At 41.8% G+C, this 21,805-nt stretch overlaps 1 protein-coding gene across 2 annotated transcripts in view; it reads left to right on the plus strand.

The window, feature by feature from the left end:
• The window catches only part of DNAJC14 (DnaJ heat shock protein family (Hsp40) member C14), a 77,652-nt gene extending 58,639 nt beyond the window's left edge, over positions 1–19,013 (plus strand). For both annotated transcript variants that reach the window (XM_085600911.1, XM_085600912.1), the window contains exon 7: positions 15,284–19,013. In XM_085600911.1, the coding sequence (XP_085457037.1) occupies positions 15,284–15,515 (232 nt within the window). In that variant the 3' untranslated portion in view covers positions 15,516–19,013. The remainder of the gene's footprint in view (positions 1–15,283) is intronic.
• Positions 19,014–21,805: the final 2,792 nt, after the last annotated feature.

A 21,805-nucleotide genomic window follows, 5' to 3' on the forward strand; every position in this document is an offset into this window, starting at 1 on the left:
TGAAGAGGATTGAGCCTGTGAGACACCTTCCATGCAGTATGATCTGAGACATCTTCCTAGGTCCTTGCTGACTTGAAGGTATTGGTAATTGTAGCCATTGTTGCTTGTAGTTGTTTTGAAGCATATGAATATTGACAGGCACTTTGAGCGAAGCAATAGGTTTAGCTAGCTGTAAAGGCAGTAGCATGGAGGTAGGCAGTGAGCGGGCTTCTCAGATTGATGGAAGACCGGCTTTATCATGTAGTATGGTCCGTGGTAGTAATTAGTAGGGTCTTGATAATTACAGACTCTGTCATGGTAGTGGGGTTTGTGGTCTGTTGCCCACAATGAGATAGTTGCAAAATAGAGTATTGAGTCCTATTCCTCTGGAAGCAATAGAATCGGGGTAGTTCTTGGACTAATCGGCTTCTGACAGGCAATGTTTCAGCATGTGCTTTTTAAAGGGGTGGCAGCAGTCGGTTCAAATCAGTGATACGTAGATTTAAAGTGAGCATTTGCAGCTGGATGAGAATTATGATTGTATGATAGTTTGGGCAGCTTTGAGTGTAATAACTGTGATATACTGATAAAGTGGCAGGAGGGGTTTTGGTTGCAATATTGCTTGAAGTGGCTGCAACGTGGCCTGTGTTTGTGCCATTAAATGTTATTTCTATTAGTAGTTGTAGAGAACAGTGCTGCTGTTAGTATGGCATCATAGGGCTGTTTGTTACCTTGTTCTGCAGATGTTGTACATGATAGCATGTATTAGTATTTTGACTGCTGTTTGAACAGAGGGTGTGCTGTGTAAGGGCCAGGAATGTGCTGTTATGTTGCCATAGGCTCTGCGCCTTTTCCAAGCAGGCTGTTGGAGTGGAGGTGCCACTGAAGTGGTAAGTGGCAGATTAAGTGGTTTGAAAATATGTATGTCAGCGCTTCTTGAGCTAAGTTCCCACTTGTTGCTGTAGAGAGGTTTATATGAAGGACTGTGCACTATCTGTAGGAAGCTGGCTCTTTATGTGATATATCAAAAAACTGACATACTATGTACGAGTCCAGGGGTTCCTTTAGGAGTGGACAAGTGCTTGTTTTGGCAATCCCAAGGTTCTCTGTTAAGCCTTAGGCTTAACACAGAGGAGTGCAAGACATCTGAAAATGCATACAATGGTCAATAAACGAGACACATGACTCGAAAAGGAGATCCACACCAATTTATAAAAATAGCAAGCATCTTTATATATGTTTATGCATCAGAAAAAAATAGGTCCAGCAAGTACGTTTTTAAATAAAAAAAAATATCAGTTCAAAAAGTCGACACTTGGTGCAATTTTCGAGTTCGGCAATGTTAACCTATGGGAGAAAAATCATCTGCAGTTTCAGTTCTGGTCAGCGACTTACGTGGGACCCTTCTCCAGAAGTTAAGATGAGTGGTGGGCAAGGACCAAGACAGCACCAGCAGTACACCACCAACGGCACTAGGGTGGCCGGGTGCAGAGGTGCCAAACCGCATTCGGTGCCCAGTGTCCTCCGACGGAGAATGGTTGCGGAAGAACGAGGCTGCAGAAGGGGATTGTGTGACCAACAAGTGGCTTTGATTCCTGTGACGGGGATGTGGGGACACCTTTGATCCTCTTCTCCTCGGGGTGGGGCATCCTTGCGCAGAGGGTCTTTGGGGTATCGGATTTCTCCATCTGGCAACACTTCATGGTTGATGGGACCTGCCAACGGAGGCTGCAGGCAACGTCTGGGAGGCCATGAGGAGTCACTCCACAGTGGGCTCTGTACCTTGAGGAGTTTGGGGACCACACTGACACCGTTGACCCAATTTGACACGGGCTATGGGCTCGGTTGCAGTGGTGCTTGTCCAGTCTTGTTTTGGCGGGCCGGAGTCCTCTTCGTCTTTCTTTGGCTGTTTGCAGGGGAGAGTTCTTCTGTCCCTTTGGAGGTCCTGGTTCCTGGGCGAAGGCTGCCAGGTCTCCCGGGCTTTGGAGACTCAGCAGCTTGCAGGACAAGTCGACTTGTGCTGTTAGCGAAGTCAGCCGGTAGGGTTTGGCACTAAGTCAGGTGCTGGGTCTTCTGTTCTTGCTCTGCGACTCTTCTCGCCCAAATGTTTTCTTCAGGATCGGCCCTTCTTGGTGTGAGGGGCTCCCCTAAATACTCAATTTAGGGACATTAGTTGAGTGTAGGGCGCTAGCCAGTGACTACTGACACATGGGGTTGCTACGCCCCCTATAGACCACTTCCTGTTGGAAGAGGGCATAACCCTTTTAGAGATTTCCTAAGTATGCCATCACAAAGATGGCTACTTCAGAAAAATTGTGTCCACCTCAGTATAGCCCAACTTAGGGATGGTACTACCCTGGGGGTAGCACGCCTACCTGACTAGATAATTTTGCTGCCTGTCCAGGTGCCAAAAGGGCTCTAGACAAGGGTGTCGGCCTCCTCTCCTGTGAGGGAGTGCCAGATTTGCATTACAAAGGTGGGAGCTCTTTGAAGCTTGTCACCTTAGGAAGGCTAATTAGCAGGTCATCCTTTGCGAAGGGGTGTTACACCCTCTCCCTAGACAGGCTTTTGTTCTGGGTCTCTTGAGAGCAAAGGCTCTAACCCTAGGAGGTCAGAACACTGTTTTGGCTGGCAGAAACCAGTCAGGGAGCACACCAGAGGCTGGTAGGTTTTCAGGGGGCAACTCTAAGGTGCCCTCTAGGTGCATGCATTGGTACATCCAACACTGGAATCGATGTGGGGTTATCTATATGAGATGTTTGATACCAAACATCCCTATTTTCAGTTAAGCCATCATGTAGCTAGGGAACCCGTTTTCACCAGTGTCCAGCACACGTTTTGAAATGTCTTCCCTGCCAATTGTACTACCAGTAGTAGGACTGACCAGCACTGGGGCATATCTACTCTTGCAGCTATGCCATCACATGTAATGCTCAGCACCCTGCCTGGGGGTGTCAGGCCTGCTGTAGGGGTGACTTAAACATATTACAATCAGTGTTAGGGGACATGGCACACAGGGATGTGTGACAGGTCGGTTTTCACTTTTGTCTGCACCAAGACACACAGCCTGGAATGGCAGCCTTGCATGTGCTTCATTAGGGGTCTCTTTAGTACCTCAGGCCCTAGGTACCAGGGGTAAAATTTACTAGGGACTTGCAGAGGGTGCTTAAAGGTTTGCCCATTGTGGGAACAATTGAACATTTTTAGGGAAAGGACACTGGTACTGGGGACCTGGTTAGCAGAAACCCAGTACACTTTAGTCAAAGTTGCATCAAATACCATGCAGAAGTAGGGGACTGGGTGTGGGGGGTACTGCAACAAGAACCCAGCTTTCTTCACTATCCATACTTATCTGGCCTAAGTTGCATTCCAAGTGTGACCACAATGGGTTCGCAAGACCAGTTTACTGGCCAGTGTCCCTCTGTATTCCTGGTTCCAAATTGGGTCTGATTGGCTCAGACGATGGCATTTCCTTCCAGTCGCTCCAAGTGAGCCTCGATGAACAGCCTAGGTCACAGGGTTCCAGAGGTGAGTTGGACCTGTGTTTTTCATGCCAGATGCAAAGATAGTGAAGTCAGAAAATGGGCAATAGTGTAGGTTGCGCTTCCTGAGCCGAAGTAGTGTGGGAATGTGTTTTTGTTTGTGATGGGGCATTTGGCAGGGAGAGTTTCACAGCAAGTAGAAGTTAAAGTAACTCCGGAAGCTTTAAGAAAATGTAGCCACTCTCACAGTGCTCTCAAACTAACAAACCCCTGGATCCTCTCACCTCAGATCAGATGTATCCTCTGTCCTGGCACAAATGCCATTCTGAGGAACCCAGTCATAGTTGAGAATAATATATCAAGGAAAGTGCATGGTGGGGTACTAGCCTCAAATAATTCACAAATGATTGGAATAGCAGGCCCACTGAAACACCGCGCACCAATAGGTACAAAATCAAGTAGTTGGTCTGTGCGAAGGACTCATCCTGTGGATAGTAACAGCACAGTGCTGTCTGACATCCACAAATTGTACCCCAGTGTGCCCTGAACAAGGCAATAACATTGGCCATTACTGGAGTCGGGGCGCATGTGGAAAGTTTGGAAAAGCCAGAAACAAGCAATTATGCACATTAATGGGTGAGGGCAAGGCATGGATTAAATTTCACCATAAAAGAAAAATGGGATTTGGTCTTTTTATTGGCCTCCATAACAGGTTGGGCCTTCAGTATATAAATTGAAATGAAGTACCCCTTTGGCCTTGACTCATATACTTTTTGTATTGCAGAACAGCCTGGCATGCAATGAAAGAAATTAGTTATGATTACATTCTTTGTATTTTCCAAAATTAAATTATTTATGAGCAACCATACAGATTGATTGCCAGATAGATAATGCATGAGAAATCAGCAAACAAATTCATCTCCTGAGCATGTCCTTGTTATTGAAGTGGCTGTCACCTTGTGCATCTCACATGGTTGTATGTAAAATACATTTTCATTTTTATTGATTTTTAATACACTGAAAACACATACATGGCCTGTAATACCAGTCCGCATGTATTCTAGATAGAGGGGACCATGTGGGATTGTTAGTTGGCTTAATTTACAACTGAAAGAAGCTATGAGCTGGCTATAAAAATGGCCAGGGTTTGATTTAATTTAGCCTAGGTTTTATAAAGGTATTGCCCCCCTGTCTTGCGGTATAGTCTCTCCTTTACATGGTTCAACGTGTTTCGGCACATGTAGTTTTGCGTGCGGGTCTCCTCAGGACTTGGCCAACTGTCTTGCCTTCTTTTGGGTGTAAGCAACTAATAATACTCTTGAGTTAGGGATATATATATGTAATGTGATGGATGTGCTCCATAATTAATTTGGTTTATCAAAAAGAGTACCTTGCTGAAATGTTTGTGCCAATGATCAGTCTCGGTTAGAGCAAAAATATCTTTAATTCATTATTTTCCACTAACTGGATTGTTGGTTGCAATTTAACATGATTTAGCCTTGGGATGGCTAAACTTCGGCTAGGATTCTGGGGCATGCCTTTGTCCACAGTTTGAGGAATTGAGTGGTGGTAAGGAAGTATTAATAAAGGAACCAGTAACTAACCTGTCGAATGTAGATTTTCCACAGCCTTGGTGGGCTGAAAATCTGGATTTTATTAAGGACATGGAGGCTAATATTATGCAATAATTCCTTTATTGCCACCACTCAGCAGCAAGAAAAACAAACATCAAGTTCTTAGAATAGAGAATACAGAATCTCTAAGAACATTCTATCACTAACAAAACTCATCAACAACCTCTGCTCTCCCTTCTGACATTGCCTGCTAAAAGAGAGAATTTATATATTTAAACATTTTCCATATTTTGAGTCCATGAACAGTGAATAAAACCATCCAAACGAAATCTTCTTTTTTTCTCAATGAAACGATGATAGTCGTCCAAAAACAAACAATCCCTGTCAGTTTAACTTTGTCCTGCATAAATACAAGATATAAACATTAGGGTTCGGGAAAACAGAATAACGGGAGGGATAATATTAGCCTCCTTGTCCTTAATAAAATCCAGATTTTCAGCCCACCAAGGCTGTGGAAAATCTACATTTTATGGCACGACACGGAGGCCAACATTATGCAAGTTCAAAGCACATTAACAATACATTGAGCTGCATTCTCAATAGGCTTAAAATAATATTTCCTAAACACAGAATCTGATGACCAATCTGCACATTTTAAAATGTCTTGCAAACTACCTCCCAAAATACGTGCCTTCGATGCAGCTGCACCTCTCACTGAGTGTGCACCAAACTTACTAATATCTATACCTGCTTTTTCCAATAATGTTTTCACCCATCTTGCCAAAGTTGGTGCAGAAACTGCTTTATATGGATATCTGAAAGAAATGAGTAATTGATCTACCCCAACAGGTCTTATAGACCTCGTTCTGCATTCATACTCTTTCACACAGCGTACCACACAAAGTTTCTCCTTATCTTGAAAATACGGATAAAAAATAACATTTGAGTTAGTTTTTGTTCTTTGTCTTACATAAAAACAAATACCCTCAGGAGTAAAACATCTGCTTGTTACTTCTAGAGCACGTACATCAGAAACCCTTCTAAACGAAAGAAGGCATAATAACATTGTGAGTTTATAGGATAAATCTTTCAGCTCCAAGAGACCATTATCATCCCATGATTCGAATAAACGTAATACTATAGACACATCCCAAAGAGAAGTATACCTTGGACCAGGAGGGTTAGCCAACCTAATACTTCTTAATAATCTTCTGACCATAATGTCTTGACCAACAGTATTTCCATTTATCAAAATATGTCCTGCCGATATTGCCGATCTATACAAATTCACTGACCTATATGCCAAACCTCTTTGATACAAATCAGTCAAAAAATTCAAAACATGCACTACATCCGCTGATACGGGATCCACATTCCTTTCCACACACCAACAATTCCATTTATTCCATGCAGACTTGTATACCTTCCTTGTTCCATGTGCCCAAGATTCCTCAATGAGTTTCGATGCCTCTGATGAAAGCCCTGGCTTACTCCAGACTCTCCTGAAAGTCTCCATGCCAACAGGTGAAGTTTACCTGAATCCACCAAACTGTGAACCTCTCCCAATGGGCCTCGCAAGATCCCTTGATACATTGGAATTAGAATTGGAAAATCCACGCTCATCTCTAGTAACATAGGATACCATGCCTGCGAGCTCCAGAACGGGGTGATCATCACCACCGTTTCTTTCCACTTGCGTATTGTCCCTGACACTCTGCTTATCATCGAAAACGGAGGAAAAGCATATGGATGTAGACCTCTCCAATCCTGGAGAAATGCATCTATTCCCATTGACTCTGGGTCCGGATGCCAACTGAAAAATCTTTCTAGTTGAGTGTTTAGTCTGTTCGCAAAAATATCTGTCTGAAAAGGACCCCAAAATTGGTTCAACTTCGCAAAAACTGATCGGTCTAACATCCAGTCGCTGGAATCGTAAAAATTCCTCTCAAACCAGTCTGCCACAGAATTTGAGATCCCTGGGATATGCTCTGCCTGAACCTGAATATTCCTCTCCAAACAATACTCCCAAAAAACTCTCGCTAAATCTGCTAGGCCTTTTGATCTCGGACCACCCATCCTGTTGACATATCGTACTGCAGAAATATTGTCCATCCTTAAGATGATAGAACATCTTGCAGTCCGTTCCCCAAAACACTTTATTGCAAAAGAACCTGCTAATAATTCTAAACAATTTATATGTAGATTTCTTTCCTGACTTGTCCATCTCCCTCCAGTACTTACTAATCCGCATCTTGCACCCCAACCTTCCAAGCTTGCATCTGACTCCACTATCAGATCTGCATTCTCTCCAAAAATTGCTCGCCCATTCCATGCTTCCATATTCCTCAACCACCAAATCAACTCCTGTCTCGCTTCCTGCGAAAGACATACACTCTCTGAATATCTCAAACCATTCCTTAAATGGAAACCTTTCAACCTCTGTAATGCAAAGGACCTGGAAATATTGCCTGAAATGTTGAAGACAGAAGCCGTACTACGCGGGCCAACATTCTTAAAGATATACTGTTCATTTTTAAAAAAATTTTTAGTTCTTTTCTTATCCGCTTTAATTTTTCTTTCGGAAGTTTCAAAACTGCTTCTCTCGTATCCACTACAAAACCCAGAAACTGCGTCTGTTGTTTGGGTACACATTGAGATTTCTTCCTGTTCACAACAAACCCCAAATCCTCTAGCAACTCTATCGCCAACTTCGTATGAGACAGAAGAGTATTCCTGTCCTGATCCATTATAAGAATATCGTCCAAATAAATTATCAATCGTATACCTCTCTCTCTCAGAAAAGCTGCCACCGGACGTAATACCTTTGTGAAACACCACGGAGCGGATGACAGGCCGAAAGGCAGATACACAAACTTCCACATTTGGTCTCTCCATATAAATCTCAAATACCTCTGATGCTCCTTCCATATTGGAATCGTTAGATAAGCATCCTTCAAATCCAACCTTGTCATCCAATCCCCTTTCAAACACATCTTTCAACAGATGTATTCCCTCCATTTTGAAATGGTGATAAACCACCCAACCGTTTAATTGACGTAAATTTATTACAGGACGCATTCCCCCTTTGTCTTTCTTTTCCACCAGAAATATATTGCTTATGAATCCTTCCACCTCCTCTTCCTCTTTCTCTATTGCCCCTTTCAACATTAATTCTTTTACTTCTATGTCTATCATCTTTATTTGATCTTTCCCGAAAACCATACGATTTGGAACCCTTCCTTGAACTGGTTTTGCTAAAAACTCTATCCTGAAACCCTGTACTGTTTCCAAAACCCATGGATCCTTGGTTATTGTCCACCAAATCTCTTTGAATTGGGCAAGTCTGCCGCCCAACCTTAAGTGGATAACAGAAGGGTCTTGACTTACCAATCGCCCCTCTGCCTCGTCTCTCTCCTCTATTATATCTTCCTCTTGGACGTTGTCTCTGTGGAAAAAATCCTCCTCCACGATTAAACTGTTGACCCTGGTAACCTCTGCTTCCAAACCCTCGCAAGAAGGAGCCTCTTGTAATTCCTTGTCCTCGGCCGGGGAACCGACTCCGCGTTCTCCCGGCCGAACCAAAAACACGGTCATTAAACACCTTCTTTATCTCTCTTTGAGATTTCTGTAGGCTGCTGAACGCCCCTACATATCTTGATAGATCTTTAATAAAATCGTCTCCAAAAAGGAGTCCTTTAGCCAAAGCTCCTTTCTCTTTTGTCGCAAGGTCTACCAATTTCGGGTCAATTTTTAATAATAAACTCTTCCTTCTTTCAATAGATAAAGCTGTGTTAGCGTTACCTAATAAACACACCACTCTTTGGACCCATTCTCGAAGCTCTTGTACATCAATTTCGCTTCTCCCAATATAGGCCTCTTCTGCCATATCAAATATTTTTGAAACTGGTCCGATCACATCTAACAATCTATCCTGACAAGATTTTAACCCTTGATCAATTCCTTTCCTAGGGTCACGACCCCCTTTTGCAATAAATGCAATCATTTTCGGGTCAAGTTCGGGTGTCATCAACACCTTATTGTCAACCATAGGACGCGGACACTCCGACCGGAGTCTTACTCTCACCTCCTTAGGAATTTCCCTTCTCATCCAGTATTCCAAATATTTTGAAACATGAATAGATGTCGACCACTCAGGGGAAAAAGGATGTTTTATAAGTAATGGGTCAAACATTTCATTGCCCAATGGGTCTTTTATATTAATACTCTCTGAACTCTCATCTATTTTTGCTTTTTTAACTTGTATTTCTTCGTCGGAATCAAAATCTTCACTACAACTCAGTTCTATCTCTGCACTCTCAGATGACTCGTCACATACCACATATTTATGTCTGCGCTGTCTTTTATTTGTTTCTTCATTTGGGCCTCTTACTTGCCCTTCATTTATGCCCGCGGCATTTGCTTTTTGCCTGTCTAAACAGCAAACATCTTCACTTTCAATTCTTTTTGTTTTTTTCCCATGAATTTCTTTTGAAGAAATATTTTTTCTTTTCCTTGAAATTTTCTTTCCACTACAATGTGGTGTTTCATTCTCAGGAGCCGACCAAAATCTCTCCTCCTCCTGTCTATTTGTTTTTGACAAGGCCAACATTTCTAGCTTCTTTTTCATTCTTATAGAAACTTCTGTAGTTATTTTCTCTATTGCCTTATTTATTTTTTTCTTCTAATGATCCTTCCTCTTGCTCCATCTTTCTTATTTTATAACCTTGCCACTTTTAATACAATCTTTCTTTTTTTTAAAAAATTTTTTATTTTCCTACTACAACTTTCTTCAAACCTATATATATTATCTTTAATTTTCCTCAGAAAACTGTCCTCTCCCTGTCAAAAAACTCCTCACGATCTTTCGACTGGGAAAAATTACCGTTTCTCCCGTGTAAAACGTCGTTGCTAAGCAACCGGCGTCACTAAGGAGTCTTCAAAGGGACATTTTTCCCCATTTCTTGTGCGCGTTTTCCAAATATACTAACGCGCGATCTCCTCATTGTTCTAATCACGTCGTAAGAAACATCAACGTTAAGGTAGGAGCGCGCGCGCGCTAGACTTACATTTGAATCTTCCTAATTTTATTTCCGTTAAAATATACGCGTACTCAACCCCGTGTTAAAACTAAACACGAAACAATTTATCAATACTATCTGAACCCAACATCGATCTCAACATCTATCCTCCTTATGCCAAAGCGTGCCTTTCGTTCCGACTTTTCCCCATAAGTCACTCCCTTTTTATAACGCAACCACCGACAAACGGTCAAAATACCCTAAGCATCATAAGTTTAAACATCTTACACCTTCTTTTTGCCTAACCAGCATATTCCTAATTTTTTACTCGTTTATAAGTTCCCTTATTCAACTTTCATTTATATTTCACATATATTCAAACAATTACTTTAGACATATTTTAACATTCATTTATCTTCAACCATGTTACTATTATTTTGCTTTCTAATACTTTCATTTACCAAGCCCTTAATAATTCATTAGTCTTTAAGTAATCTATACTTATCTCTTTGAGCAGCAGCAATAAAAGAAGGGAGAGCAGAGGTTGTTGATGAGTTTTGTTAGTAATAGAATGTTCTTAGAGATTCTGTATTCTCTATTCTAAGAACTTGATGTTTGTTTTTCTTGCTGCTGAGTGGTGGCAATAAAGGAATTATTGCATAATGTTGGCCTCCGTGTCGTGCCATAAAATTTAGTTTTTGAATAGATAGTTCTCACAGATACGAGTTCTAGCGGGATCAGAACGCAGCTTGTATCCGAGTCGAGTTCATTTGCTAATGGTATCTGTGCTACACAAATAACCTATTTCCTTCTAGTTTCTGTTTGGGGTTTCTGGTGTTTCTCCAGTAGGGATTTTAGTTCATTGGTGGCGTCCCTTGTATTGGTCTTGGACACCTTACTGCGGCATACCACTTAATCTGTCGCTCCTACTTTATTTCTGCTTGTTCAGTCTACTTATTCCATTTGTAATTGTCCTTTCTTACTGTGATTGATAGCAATGATGCAACTTCATATCTTGTTCGCATTTTTTTGAATTTCATCAAGAGACAGGGATGAATGCTCTTTAACCACTCTAATTTATGCTACTGAAAGTAATCCAAGTCTGCTGTAGAACATCAGAGCTAAGTTGTCCCTGCTGGTTACTATCAAAAGTAAGGAAGAGGTAATGTACAGGCTTGCCAAAAGCCTTACAAAACACCGCTCATAGATCAAAAGGATGAAAGCGAACGCACCTGATCGGCTGAATCCTAAGATTCAATCATAGTCCATGATTTAATGTTTCTGGCACTTAGAAACGAAGGCCAGTAGAGCTTCAGCCGAGGTGAAGGCCATATAACTGTGGATTGCTGGTATACCTTGGTTTCCGCCCTCTAGTCGGAAGCAGTAACAAGCATACCCCCTTAGAAACGACAATCTTGAAATGTTCCTGGCCAGTTCTCTTGAAGAGCCCTTGGCTGCGATCAAACATCTGGGAATTCTCAAGGACCTGACATAATTCCAGCCGACCAGTCTAAAACTGACCCCATTTTATGAGGACAGTATATCCTGTTCCTGAGCAATGTAATTTTAAAAGGTGCCCCGAATCACCTTTCCTGGCTTAGTGCAGAAATGCCCACAGTATACAAGAAGGATCAGTTGAGTGATTCTGCAAACTGCCACCCCAATATCCTGGTAAAAAAAACTTTTTGAAGGTCATCATCAAACTTTCTTTATTCGATTTGCAATCATTAAAGCACAGTACAAACAGTTACAAATCTTCAGTGAATACATGAGCTATCCAGAAGCATAAAAGCATAAGCATAAAACACCCCTGATAAAAATCTTGATGAATAGCAGCATATATTACAATTATCAAAAAATGGCAAATATAGTAATAAATGTCTAGCTTATTTAAAGGCAAAAAAAGAGAGACATCTAATAGTAAGGGAGAAATGGTTGTGAATAAACAGCGTGGGGGCTCATCCTAATAAAACCTAACAAACGGAAACCTCAATTTTAGGGTCCGCTATGTTATAAAATAGGGTCACCTAAAACCATTATTCTAATCATCAGAAATATCTTTACACAATTTGTGTATACAATCTTGAAGAGCACATCATTAAGAAAACGTATTATTAAAATAACACTAACACAGAATGAATAATAATATAATACACCCCTTCCAGAAATCGGGATAAAAAGCAGCAGACGTTAGGCCAGTCTAATATATGCAGGTACAATAAGGCTGGTCTCAAGTGATTAAAATTCTAAGACACAAAGAGAGGGCGAACATACTTTTGTCTTAAGGCTGACCAGGTTAGTACCAACAAAAACAATGTGTAAAGTGTCTAGTACAGTAGTTAAATCACACATGCAAAAAGGGCGATCTTTATGCCACACCATCAAGAACTGCGTAAACCGGTTTAATCAAAAGCACATTAACAGTCTTCTGTGCTGGGCTGACATATCAAGAGTTAAAATACATTTTCTTTTTATTTGTGGATTTCACCATCCTAACGTGCTTGTAACTGACTTTATGTAGTGCCACTTGGAGCTTTGCCTCTCTTGTGGTTAGCTTGAGGGTCTCTTTGACCCAAGCTATGTCTGATTTACAGATCAACTCTGGGATGCTGAACAGCTGAGCTTTGCCCAGCGCTCCTAAAGGTTTGACATAGCTAAGCCATGGTATGTAGTGGGTCTGATCCATATTCGTACAGTCAATCACTATCTTTCTATTAAATTCTAGTTCCTTCTGAAGCCGTATAGAGAACCAAAGAAGTATTGTGCGGAGTTGAATAAAATCTGCTCCCATCTCTTCGTGCACAATTCCCTCTGGGAGACACTGGGGAACTCGTAATAACCTAAAAAAAAATATTTTGGGCAGTTTGTATGGGGCAGCAGGGTTTATATCCCCAGTTTTCTGCACCAAACGCCACTGTTGGAACACACTTCACATTATAGAAATGTAATATAAATTTAATTGCGGCTATGTCCTAGGCGCTGAGCAAAGGAGTCTGTGCCATGAGCTACCCTTTTAAAAGATTGTATACGCGCGCTTACCAGAGGTCCCCAATTTAATTGATTATCCAGCAGAATACCCAAGTCACAAAACCTATCCACTTTCTCTAAATGGTCCTTAATATAGTGAGTTTTCGATTTCACGTTTGTGAACCTATTATCATAGTATAAGACTTAAGATAATTACTTTTCAGTCCTAAATCCTCCATAAATTAGTAAGTAAATAATAATTGTAAACCATTTGATGTCTGCGCAAAAGAACTGAGTCATCTGCGTACAATAATGCCGGGACCATTCTTTTTGAGGGTCATTCTCGCTGGGTTGGAAGTCTGAGCACAGACTAATAACACCTTTGCTGTGCCAGGCAGGTTTCAAGGGGGAAGTAAGCACAGGTGAGCAGCAGACCTTCAGGTTTTACATGTGTTTGGAAATGTGTCACCCGCAGATCGTAGTCCCTTCACAGTGTTCCTCTACACTTGCTTTGGAGTGCATTCGCCGATGCAGATGTCCCATAAATCTTTTGAAAATCCCAAAAGGACTACATGGTGGAAATCATGCCTTGTTCAGGCAAAGACTAAAACAAAAAACTTCCCATTCAACAAAACATGTTCCGCAGGTTGCTCGCTGGTGCCACTGCTGTTTACCTTGTATATTAGGCAGGTGATAGAATTCCTCAGCCATGGAACGTGCGATGTGCTTCTATTAGACGTTCAGAAGATAGCGACCTGGTTATTTGTGTATAACACCCTTCTGGTATCATGGACTCCAGTAGGATTGCACAACATGTTACACAGACTTAGGGACTTCTGTGAAGAAATGGGGCTCGGTTAACACACCATAGTCAAAGTCCGTGTTCTTCCGGCCCCACTAGAGTTTTAAATTAGCTGGTATTGGATAAATCTCATGAGATTGTCTCTAATTTTGTCTGTCTAGGGATAAGAATAAGCTTGGGCACATGGTGACAGAAATAAATCCAGAAGAGCAAGAGAGAAATTATTAGTTCAGCATGCTGGGGCCAATGCCCATTTTGCTACAGAGATGGGGTGTGGGGGTAGTATGCCCTGCACTTGAGGTATACAAGCTTAAGGGACAAACTGTATTTTTAGGGGGCATAAATATGAGACTTTACAAACCTTTCTCCACTGAAATCCAGTAAGAACTTCCTTCAGTGACTGCTACACTATTATTGAACTCAGGCTTTAAAAATAGTCTCTGGCCAAAGTTAGATGACTCCTGTATTGATTATAGATCTTGTGTATGGCTAAGTTAAGGCATTGCGAGGAGGCAGTGTATGATGTTGTGAAGTATATGTTGGAGAAGAATTTGAGATATTCTGCAGCACATGCTCCAGAGAAAATCACTTTAGGATCCATATATGTATGCCTGTTGGGAACAGTTATTAAGAACGCATCAGACTAATTCGACTTTTGGAAGGATAACAGTTTCATCACGAGCAGTAAAAGCACCGTGCTTTTGAAAGCAATTTAGATGATGTGAACCAGGGCTGACTAGGGTCCTTTATGGGCACCCTGCTGCTTCCAACTTCCACACATGATGGGGCCTTCATTTTCGGCAGTGCCAACCTTGTCATAATTTTACAGAGTGGGCGGAGGATTAATCACATTGGGTTTTCCATTTAGTGGGCAGATGAAAACAAAGAGGAAAACGAGAAGAAAGAGCATTGGGAGGTATTGGGATGCTTTATACTTGGATAAATCATATTCCTCCAAGTCTGCCATTTATGCTCTCTTGCTTTTTGCTGTCATCTTGAGTATCAACACTTGCTCACTCCAAGCTGTATTTTTAATTGGTTCTTTCAATAATATTTGTTTTTAAATGTGTGCTTTTATGCTCTGATCAATTTTACAGTGTTCTTCTCATTGTACGGGTTACTAATTAAAATAAACTGTTCTTGACAAACTAACTTGCATATTTTTTAAAAGCAGCAGATTGTACAACATATCGACAGTACACTGAAGTAATGGTTGAAAGCAGTGATAGTACTGTGGTTAGGGTATTCCATGGTAATAGTTCAGGTCATCTTTGTTTGAGCTATATTATTTCAGTCAAGCTAGTTTGTAAATGTACTTTTGCTGAAATAACTTGAACGTACATTTTTGTTCAAATTTGTAATTGAGAAGATGGAGCGTGCCAATGGGCTGGGTTTCCTTTAAGGTAGGGGGGATCTGTGTACTAAACATCATGTAATTGCATATTTCTTTCTCGTCCTTAGAACTGTTCCAGAGAGCACCCCCGCTTCAGCAGCAGACTTGCAGGACCTCTTTAACAGGATATTTCAGGGCCCTCCTGGACCGATACCCAATGGAGGCTTTTTCCCCACCCCACAGCCGGCTCCACCACAACCAGGTGCATCTGCTCCAAGCCCAGCTAAGCCAGACAGTGTGCCGAAAACAGAGGCTAAACCGAAAAAGAGGAAGAAAGTCAGACGACCTTTTCAAAGATAGACGTCAACAAGTCTGTGACAGTATAACATTTGGACACATGCACTAGCCCTGAAGTGAAACCCACAAATAGAAGCTGGCTTTCCAGCTGCATGACCGTCAAGGCAGTGGGTCAATCTGGATGTCTGTCATTGTAAGTGGGTTGGCTCTGGAAGTTTTCTTTTTCCCTCACTTGCTATTTTAAAGAGAAATAATGTGCTATTTGAAGGATTATTAAATCAGTTACTTCTAGTTTTAAAGAACAACCTCCTTCTATCCATACCAAAGAATTTTACAGTGTGGCTCGGTTTGTGGGGTGGGGGTGAGGACATAGACCGTGTGGAGATCAGAAAGTGAGGGCTCTCGGATCTGCAGAAGTCATATTGAGTGAGTGAGCAGTTTCAGGATCTCTCCTGCATCGCATCATTTAGGACATTTGCACTCAAGTGATGTGTTTGATGGTAAATGTTCTGGGAAGTTTTGCCGATAGTCTTCTTTGGGTCCTTGGTGTAATTCCCTCATGGTGATAAGTGTCTGTTTTTGGCGACCTAAAGTAACAGACCAGCTTTGCGGTCCTGGTCCCGCCCCTTTCTCAGTCAGAGAGCGTGTCATAAAGCCCCCATTCAAGCATGGCTGTCAATAGTAAGTGGCATCTACACAGGATAATCATCATGTCTGTAGTTATGCATCTCCTCCATGGTCTGTACCTCGGAGGCTTATCCTGACAACAAGGAATCCAGACAGGCTCTTTCTACCGGGAAGCAGGTCTTCCACCATCTATTCCTGTACGTTCAGCTGGGAAACCATGTCCAGCTCAGGCAGACAAGACATACATCTATTGTTTGCTTTGTTGGAGGTCAAGATCTGGCCAGGACCACTCAGGCATTCGTGGCCACAAAGCCACTGTGCAGGTTTAGGAACTAGGCCTGTGGTTCCTTCACTGCAGATAGATTTTGGGTATTAATGCACTTGTTCGATTTTTATATAGGAATCTTGCTTCGTACACAGGGTGATGGGCACATGTTGTCTCGGTCCTCCGTGTTCTCCTTGAGATCTTTGCAATGGTTAAAAAGCCATCAAATAAACGCAGCTTATCTTTTATTTTCTGTGTTTTTTACGTTTTCAGGCAGTAAGCCGAAAGAGGCCCTTTTTTCCATCTTGCAGAGGATTTTGGTATTTTGAGTTAAGTTCCATATCTGCTTGTCTCAAGACCTGGTTACCTGAACGAGCTTTTACCTTACAGGTTGAAAAGTGAAGGCAAATTAGGCCTTGGGATTCTGGCTTTTCAGACTGCTGGAATTGCCACCAATTGATACTTCATGATAAATCACTTGGTGGTTGCATACCCTCTGCTAAACACCAGAACAGCACAAATAAATATAAAATCCTTTTCAGTTCCTTTAGCTGAATCAAAGTTGATGCTCTGTTTTATTAAGAATCATGGGACGGAAGGGACGCATGATGGCTGCACCAAGCAGAAGCTTTAAATGCTTCCTATTTTTGGGCTCTTCTAAAAGTAAATCGGTGTTTGAGTTAGTGATTTAGTCTCTTTTAAGCAAAGAGAGCTGTATGAGTACTGTAAGCCTGTTAGATGCAGGCCAATTTCAGGCACAGCTCATGGTTGTTACGGAGCAGCATCATACTAGCAAAAGAGGGCAATGAGTGTTGGAGCAGTATCCCGTAATATATAAAGGAATGCTGTGAGCAGACTTACTGTTTCTCCCAAGTAATTCCTTCAGAAGGGAGATACTTGATCTGGCAGTCCTGAACACCTTGCATGCATTTACCCTCCCTGTTGTTTCCATGCCTCTTGTTGGCCTGGGGTTGAGTTGTATCTGCTGGCACTATTTAAACCAAAATAGTTCAGTTTCTTGTTCATGGCCCTATTGCTCAACTTCTGCAATACTTGTAAAACACTGTCAATGGGGAGCATTTGTATACCCTTGGGGACTCTGAGAGGCATGTGCCTGAGGCTGCCTTCATCATAGCAAGCCTTGCAGCTGGTACTGCATCACGAGTATCCTTGTTCTTCAGTTTTCTTATTGCAACAGTTTTATTTTCCTTTTAAAAGCAGTGTCTTCTCAAATTGTCTGTTTGTTGTTGTCCCATACCTCTGAATCGAAGAACTTGGAATCATGAACATAGTAAATTGCAGACTTATACCCTCCACAAGGGAAAGCAGACTGGTGTAAGGGAGATCAAGGGGAAATATCTCTGCATACATCTTTCGCCCCCTTTCCAAAATTACAGCCGTTGTCTGGTTGCTAGGGTTTAGGCTACAGACATGTTTTTTTGACCGGCAGGTGACTGAAAAGCAGCTGGCCCCTGGACCATGAGTCCTGTAAGTTTGACCTGTCTCTGACAGCCCGAACCTTCTGTACCTTAGTACAGCAATCGCTGTTAGAAAACGTCCCCATTTTCATTGGGCCTCTGACCACGTCCTTCTTGTCGACTAATGGAATGTTCTTCATAGTATATGCATTGTGGGTATATGGAATCTGAACTAGTTTTAGAATCTGGCACCTGAGCAGGGATCTGTGATTGGGCTTAGGAAGTATTTTAACTCCACCACCCTCCTAAACATCCTTTAACTCTCACCTAATCTTAGTTCTGTACACCCTCTTGTTTGACTTCAGGGTCCCATAGTGCAGTGCAGTCTAGGGTGCATGTAAATGCCAGTGGTGAGAGTGCAAAAGGTATGCAGTTCAGCTTCCCACCCTGCTTGCAAATTTCGTGAGACCTTTGTGTTACTGAAATGCATGTGTCTTATTAGAGAGGAGCATCTTGTAATATGGAAGTTTGGAACTTGTGGTAAGAGAAAATGAGAGCTTCCTGAGGTCTGAATCTGAAGAAAAGTTGTGAAGGATAGAGCTTTTTGAAACTGGGGAGCATGGGCAGGGAGGGGCTAAACTTAATCTTAAACACTTTGGAGTCTGCTTTTGGGTGGCATGAAGAATTTGTAAGTATTAAACTTGCCAGTGAGGGATACAAACCTGTAAAGCAAGAAGTTCAAACTAAAATCATTGGCCCAACTTTTGTTTTCCAGACAGCTTTCAGTTGACACAGACTTCCCTAAGAGTTTTAAAAGATGTAAGTGTTTTGTGAGGTTTGGGCTCAGGGTTAAATGGGCAGTTGGGGTGTAAAGACTTAACTGGGCTGCTTCAGCAGCTCTGTATCGCTACTCGTTTGCACCGCTTTTACGTTCTAGTGCAGCCCAGTATTCAGGGATGGTTCTGTTCAGCAGTTGGACAAGACTGTCCAGCATGTTTCCAGCCTATTTGAGGAAGCCGGCAGGCCTCCGATGGCCATTGAAAATGTATTTGAAAGATAAATAATAAATCTTGGACAATCACTTTTAAAAATCTCTTATCAGTGCTGATTGCATCCTCTGATCTGTGGGCTTTGTTCAGCATTCAGAAATTTTGTATTGATGGGTCTCACATAATAGGTTTTTAAAAAATGTGTGTACCGCTTTTCTGATCACTTTTCTTAAATTAAAAAAAGTAAGTGCTATAATTTAAAGGATAGAAAATGGTGTTTTCATTTTTCGACTAGGCGCAGTTGGGACTGGGTTGTGTGTTGAAAGATTGTGGCTGTGGTAGTGTGGTATTATCGCTACTGTGGCAAGTCCTGGGACACCAGGGTTTTGCTGATTTGGGCCAAACTGGTTATTAGTGCAGTACTGGAGAATGTGGTTCAGCCAGAACCAGAGCCAGGAAGAGCGCTGAAATCTCTGGTATGAGACCGCATGTTGGAACTGGTCGTCCAGCATTGGGGGATAAAAAAATAACCAATGGGGAAACTTCAACATGCTGAGACAGACCCGTTCAGTTTATTTGTCAGATGGTCATGGCACCGTGCAAAAAATATTAAGTGAAAATATATAATCAAACACTTCCAGGCCCCTTAGTAAGGGAAATTATTGTTGCCTTTAATGCCTACATGTTTGAATTATAACTTGGAAATTTGGCTTTAATTTTTTTGCTCATCCAGTTCCTAATGAGCATTGGTGCACCCAACATGTCCAGTCTTTAGACAGTACATGTTTATAAAGCATAGTGAAAATATGACTTTATAATTCAAAATGTCCTAGGGTGCGTCTTACCTGTGCCAAGATGGCCATTTTTGTGCTATGACGCATGCACACGATTTGGCAGCCATTTTGAAACTCATTTTCTCAAGGATCAACATTCCAAGATGGCCACCAGTTCCTGTACATACCATGCACCATCACACTGCATATATGTTGTAATACATCAGTGGCAATTCTTATTTTTTGTGTGCTTTATTTACCATTCCAAGGTGGCAGACTACCATTTTCAAACAGTAAACTAAATTAAAAGGTAAGCGCATTAGTATTAAAATAAGGAGTGAGCAGCCCACTACTAGTTTTCAACTGCAGGACCATAAAAAAAAATGTATATGCATTTTATTCCCTTTTTTTGTTGTTAAGATAAATGGGGCGGGGTACTGGCAGTGAAGCTATGGCACAGGGAGGCATGGCAGAGCTGTGGAGCAACTGATTGGGGGAAAGAAAGCAACAGAACATTGTTGTGGGTCGGAAAGCAATAGAGGAAGGTGGTGGCAGAGCAATAGATGAACTGCTGGGTGGATGAAAAGCAATGAAAGTGCATGATGGAGCAGTAGAACAACAGCAACCGGTGGGGTCAGTGAAAAGCAATAGAAGAGGAGGGAAGGGTGGAAAAGCAACTGGAGGAAGTGGCGATAAAAACAACCCACACAGTGGAAAATGCGGGGCAAAATCTTACAAGTAACAAGGACACAAGGTACAAAGAAAAAATGTACTCCCATAAGAGTACTAAAACAAAAAGAAAAAAGTAGTTCTCCGATTGTAAGAATTTGAAATAGATAACCTATGCAGGAAGAATACCGTGAAAAGAGCTAAGCTCCGGGGGAGGGAAAAAGACGAGAAGAGGAAGGAAAGTATTCAAATAATGAGTAAGCAAATGAGGTTAACCAGAAAGCCAAGCAATAATTTGCAATGGACTGACCCAAAGCACACTCTAAGCTTCACTATAGTGCTCAATCGCTCTTTTGACCACAGACCGCTGAAGTGGTGTGTTACCAAGACCTAAGCAAAGGCACCCACCACATTTCATTAATTTCAACCACTTTGGTGGAAAATATCTGAAGATCACTGCCTGCACAATGTGAATCTGCCTTGGATTTACTTGCTATGCACTATCCTGTCATATAGTGGTTGGATCAGAAACTGTGTTCAATATCTTCAAATACCCTGGGGAAAGATAAAAGAATGAGAATATCAAGTGAAGAGATGAAGTGTGGAAAGGGAAGTAAAGAATACTATTCTTTAAACCTCCCTTTTAGTTGCAGGACGCTCCGCTGGTTTGCTTCAGATTCTCGACTGCTGAAGACTCAGATGCTGCATAGTAGGAAGTATAAGGCCTTGTACTGTGTAGCCGTGCTTCCATTGTTTTATTTGTGCAGCTGTTTTATGTAATACTTCCAGGCCGTTTTATGGCCAACTCATGGCATTCCGAGCACGCAGTGATTAAAAAATAATAATTTTTTAAAAAGTGGGATTCAAAGTAGTCATAGTAAACCAAGGGAAAATTATTTGTCATGACAAGCATTCATGGAAACTCTCAATTAACTTCAAGCCTTAGGTAGAAATCTATCCTACTCTCTGACCATGCCAACTGCCATTTCCAGTTCTTGGTTTTTCCACCTGTCGGACAAAATGTTGAGATTCTTTAGATGATACAATACTTTTTGTCCTCCATTGTTTTCTAGTCTGGAAGTGGGCTGTTTTTGATTTTTAATATGGTTGGTGTTAGGAAACAGGCTTTTTGCAGGTTTACCCAAACTCTTTGCCCCATTTTGACTACTAGGTAGTGCTGTAACAGCTCTGAAATGCCCTGAGCCCTGCTAAACTGGACTGGGTGTGTGTGCTCTGACCCTTAAAATGATGCATGGTTAATTGGCTAGTCCCCAATTAAAATACTTACAAGTCTCTAGTATATGGTACCAGGGGTACCCAGGACCTGTGAGTTAGTGTGTCCCCCAGGGACTGCAGCACTTGTTTTTCCGCACTGATTAGGACAAGGTAAAACTGAAAAAGGCAGTTTAGTAACTTTAACTCAACTTTGCCATGTAAAGTAATGACAAAGCCCAAACCTCCCTTTTTAACGTATGTAAGTCACGCCTGTGGCAGGCCTAACAAGCTCTAAGACTGGGTGATGTATTTTAAAAAGTGGACCATGTACTTTTACATGTTGCAGCAGTAGAAACCCTAAATTGTTGTTTTTACTGCGGAACAGTTAGTAGCCCCA

Source organism: Triturus cristatus, chromosome 4_2 (assembly GCF_964204655.1).
Source record: "Triturus cristatus chromosome 4_2, aTriCri1.1, whole genome shotgun sequence".
Lineage (NCBI taxonomy): Eukaryota > Metazoa > Chordata > Amphibia > Caudata > Salamandridae > Triturus > Triturus cristatus.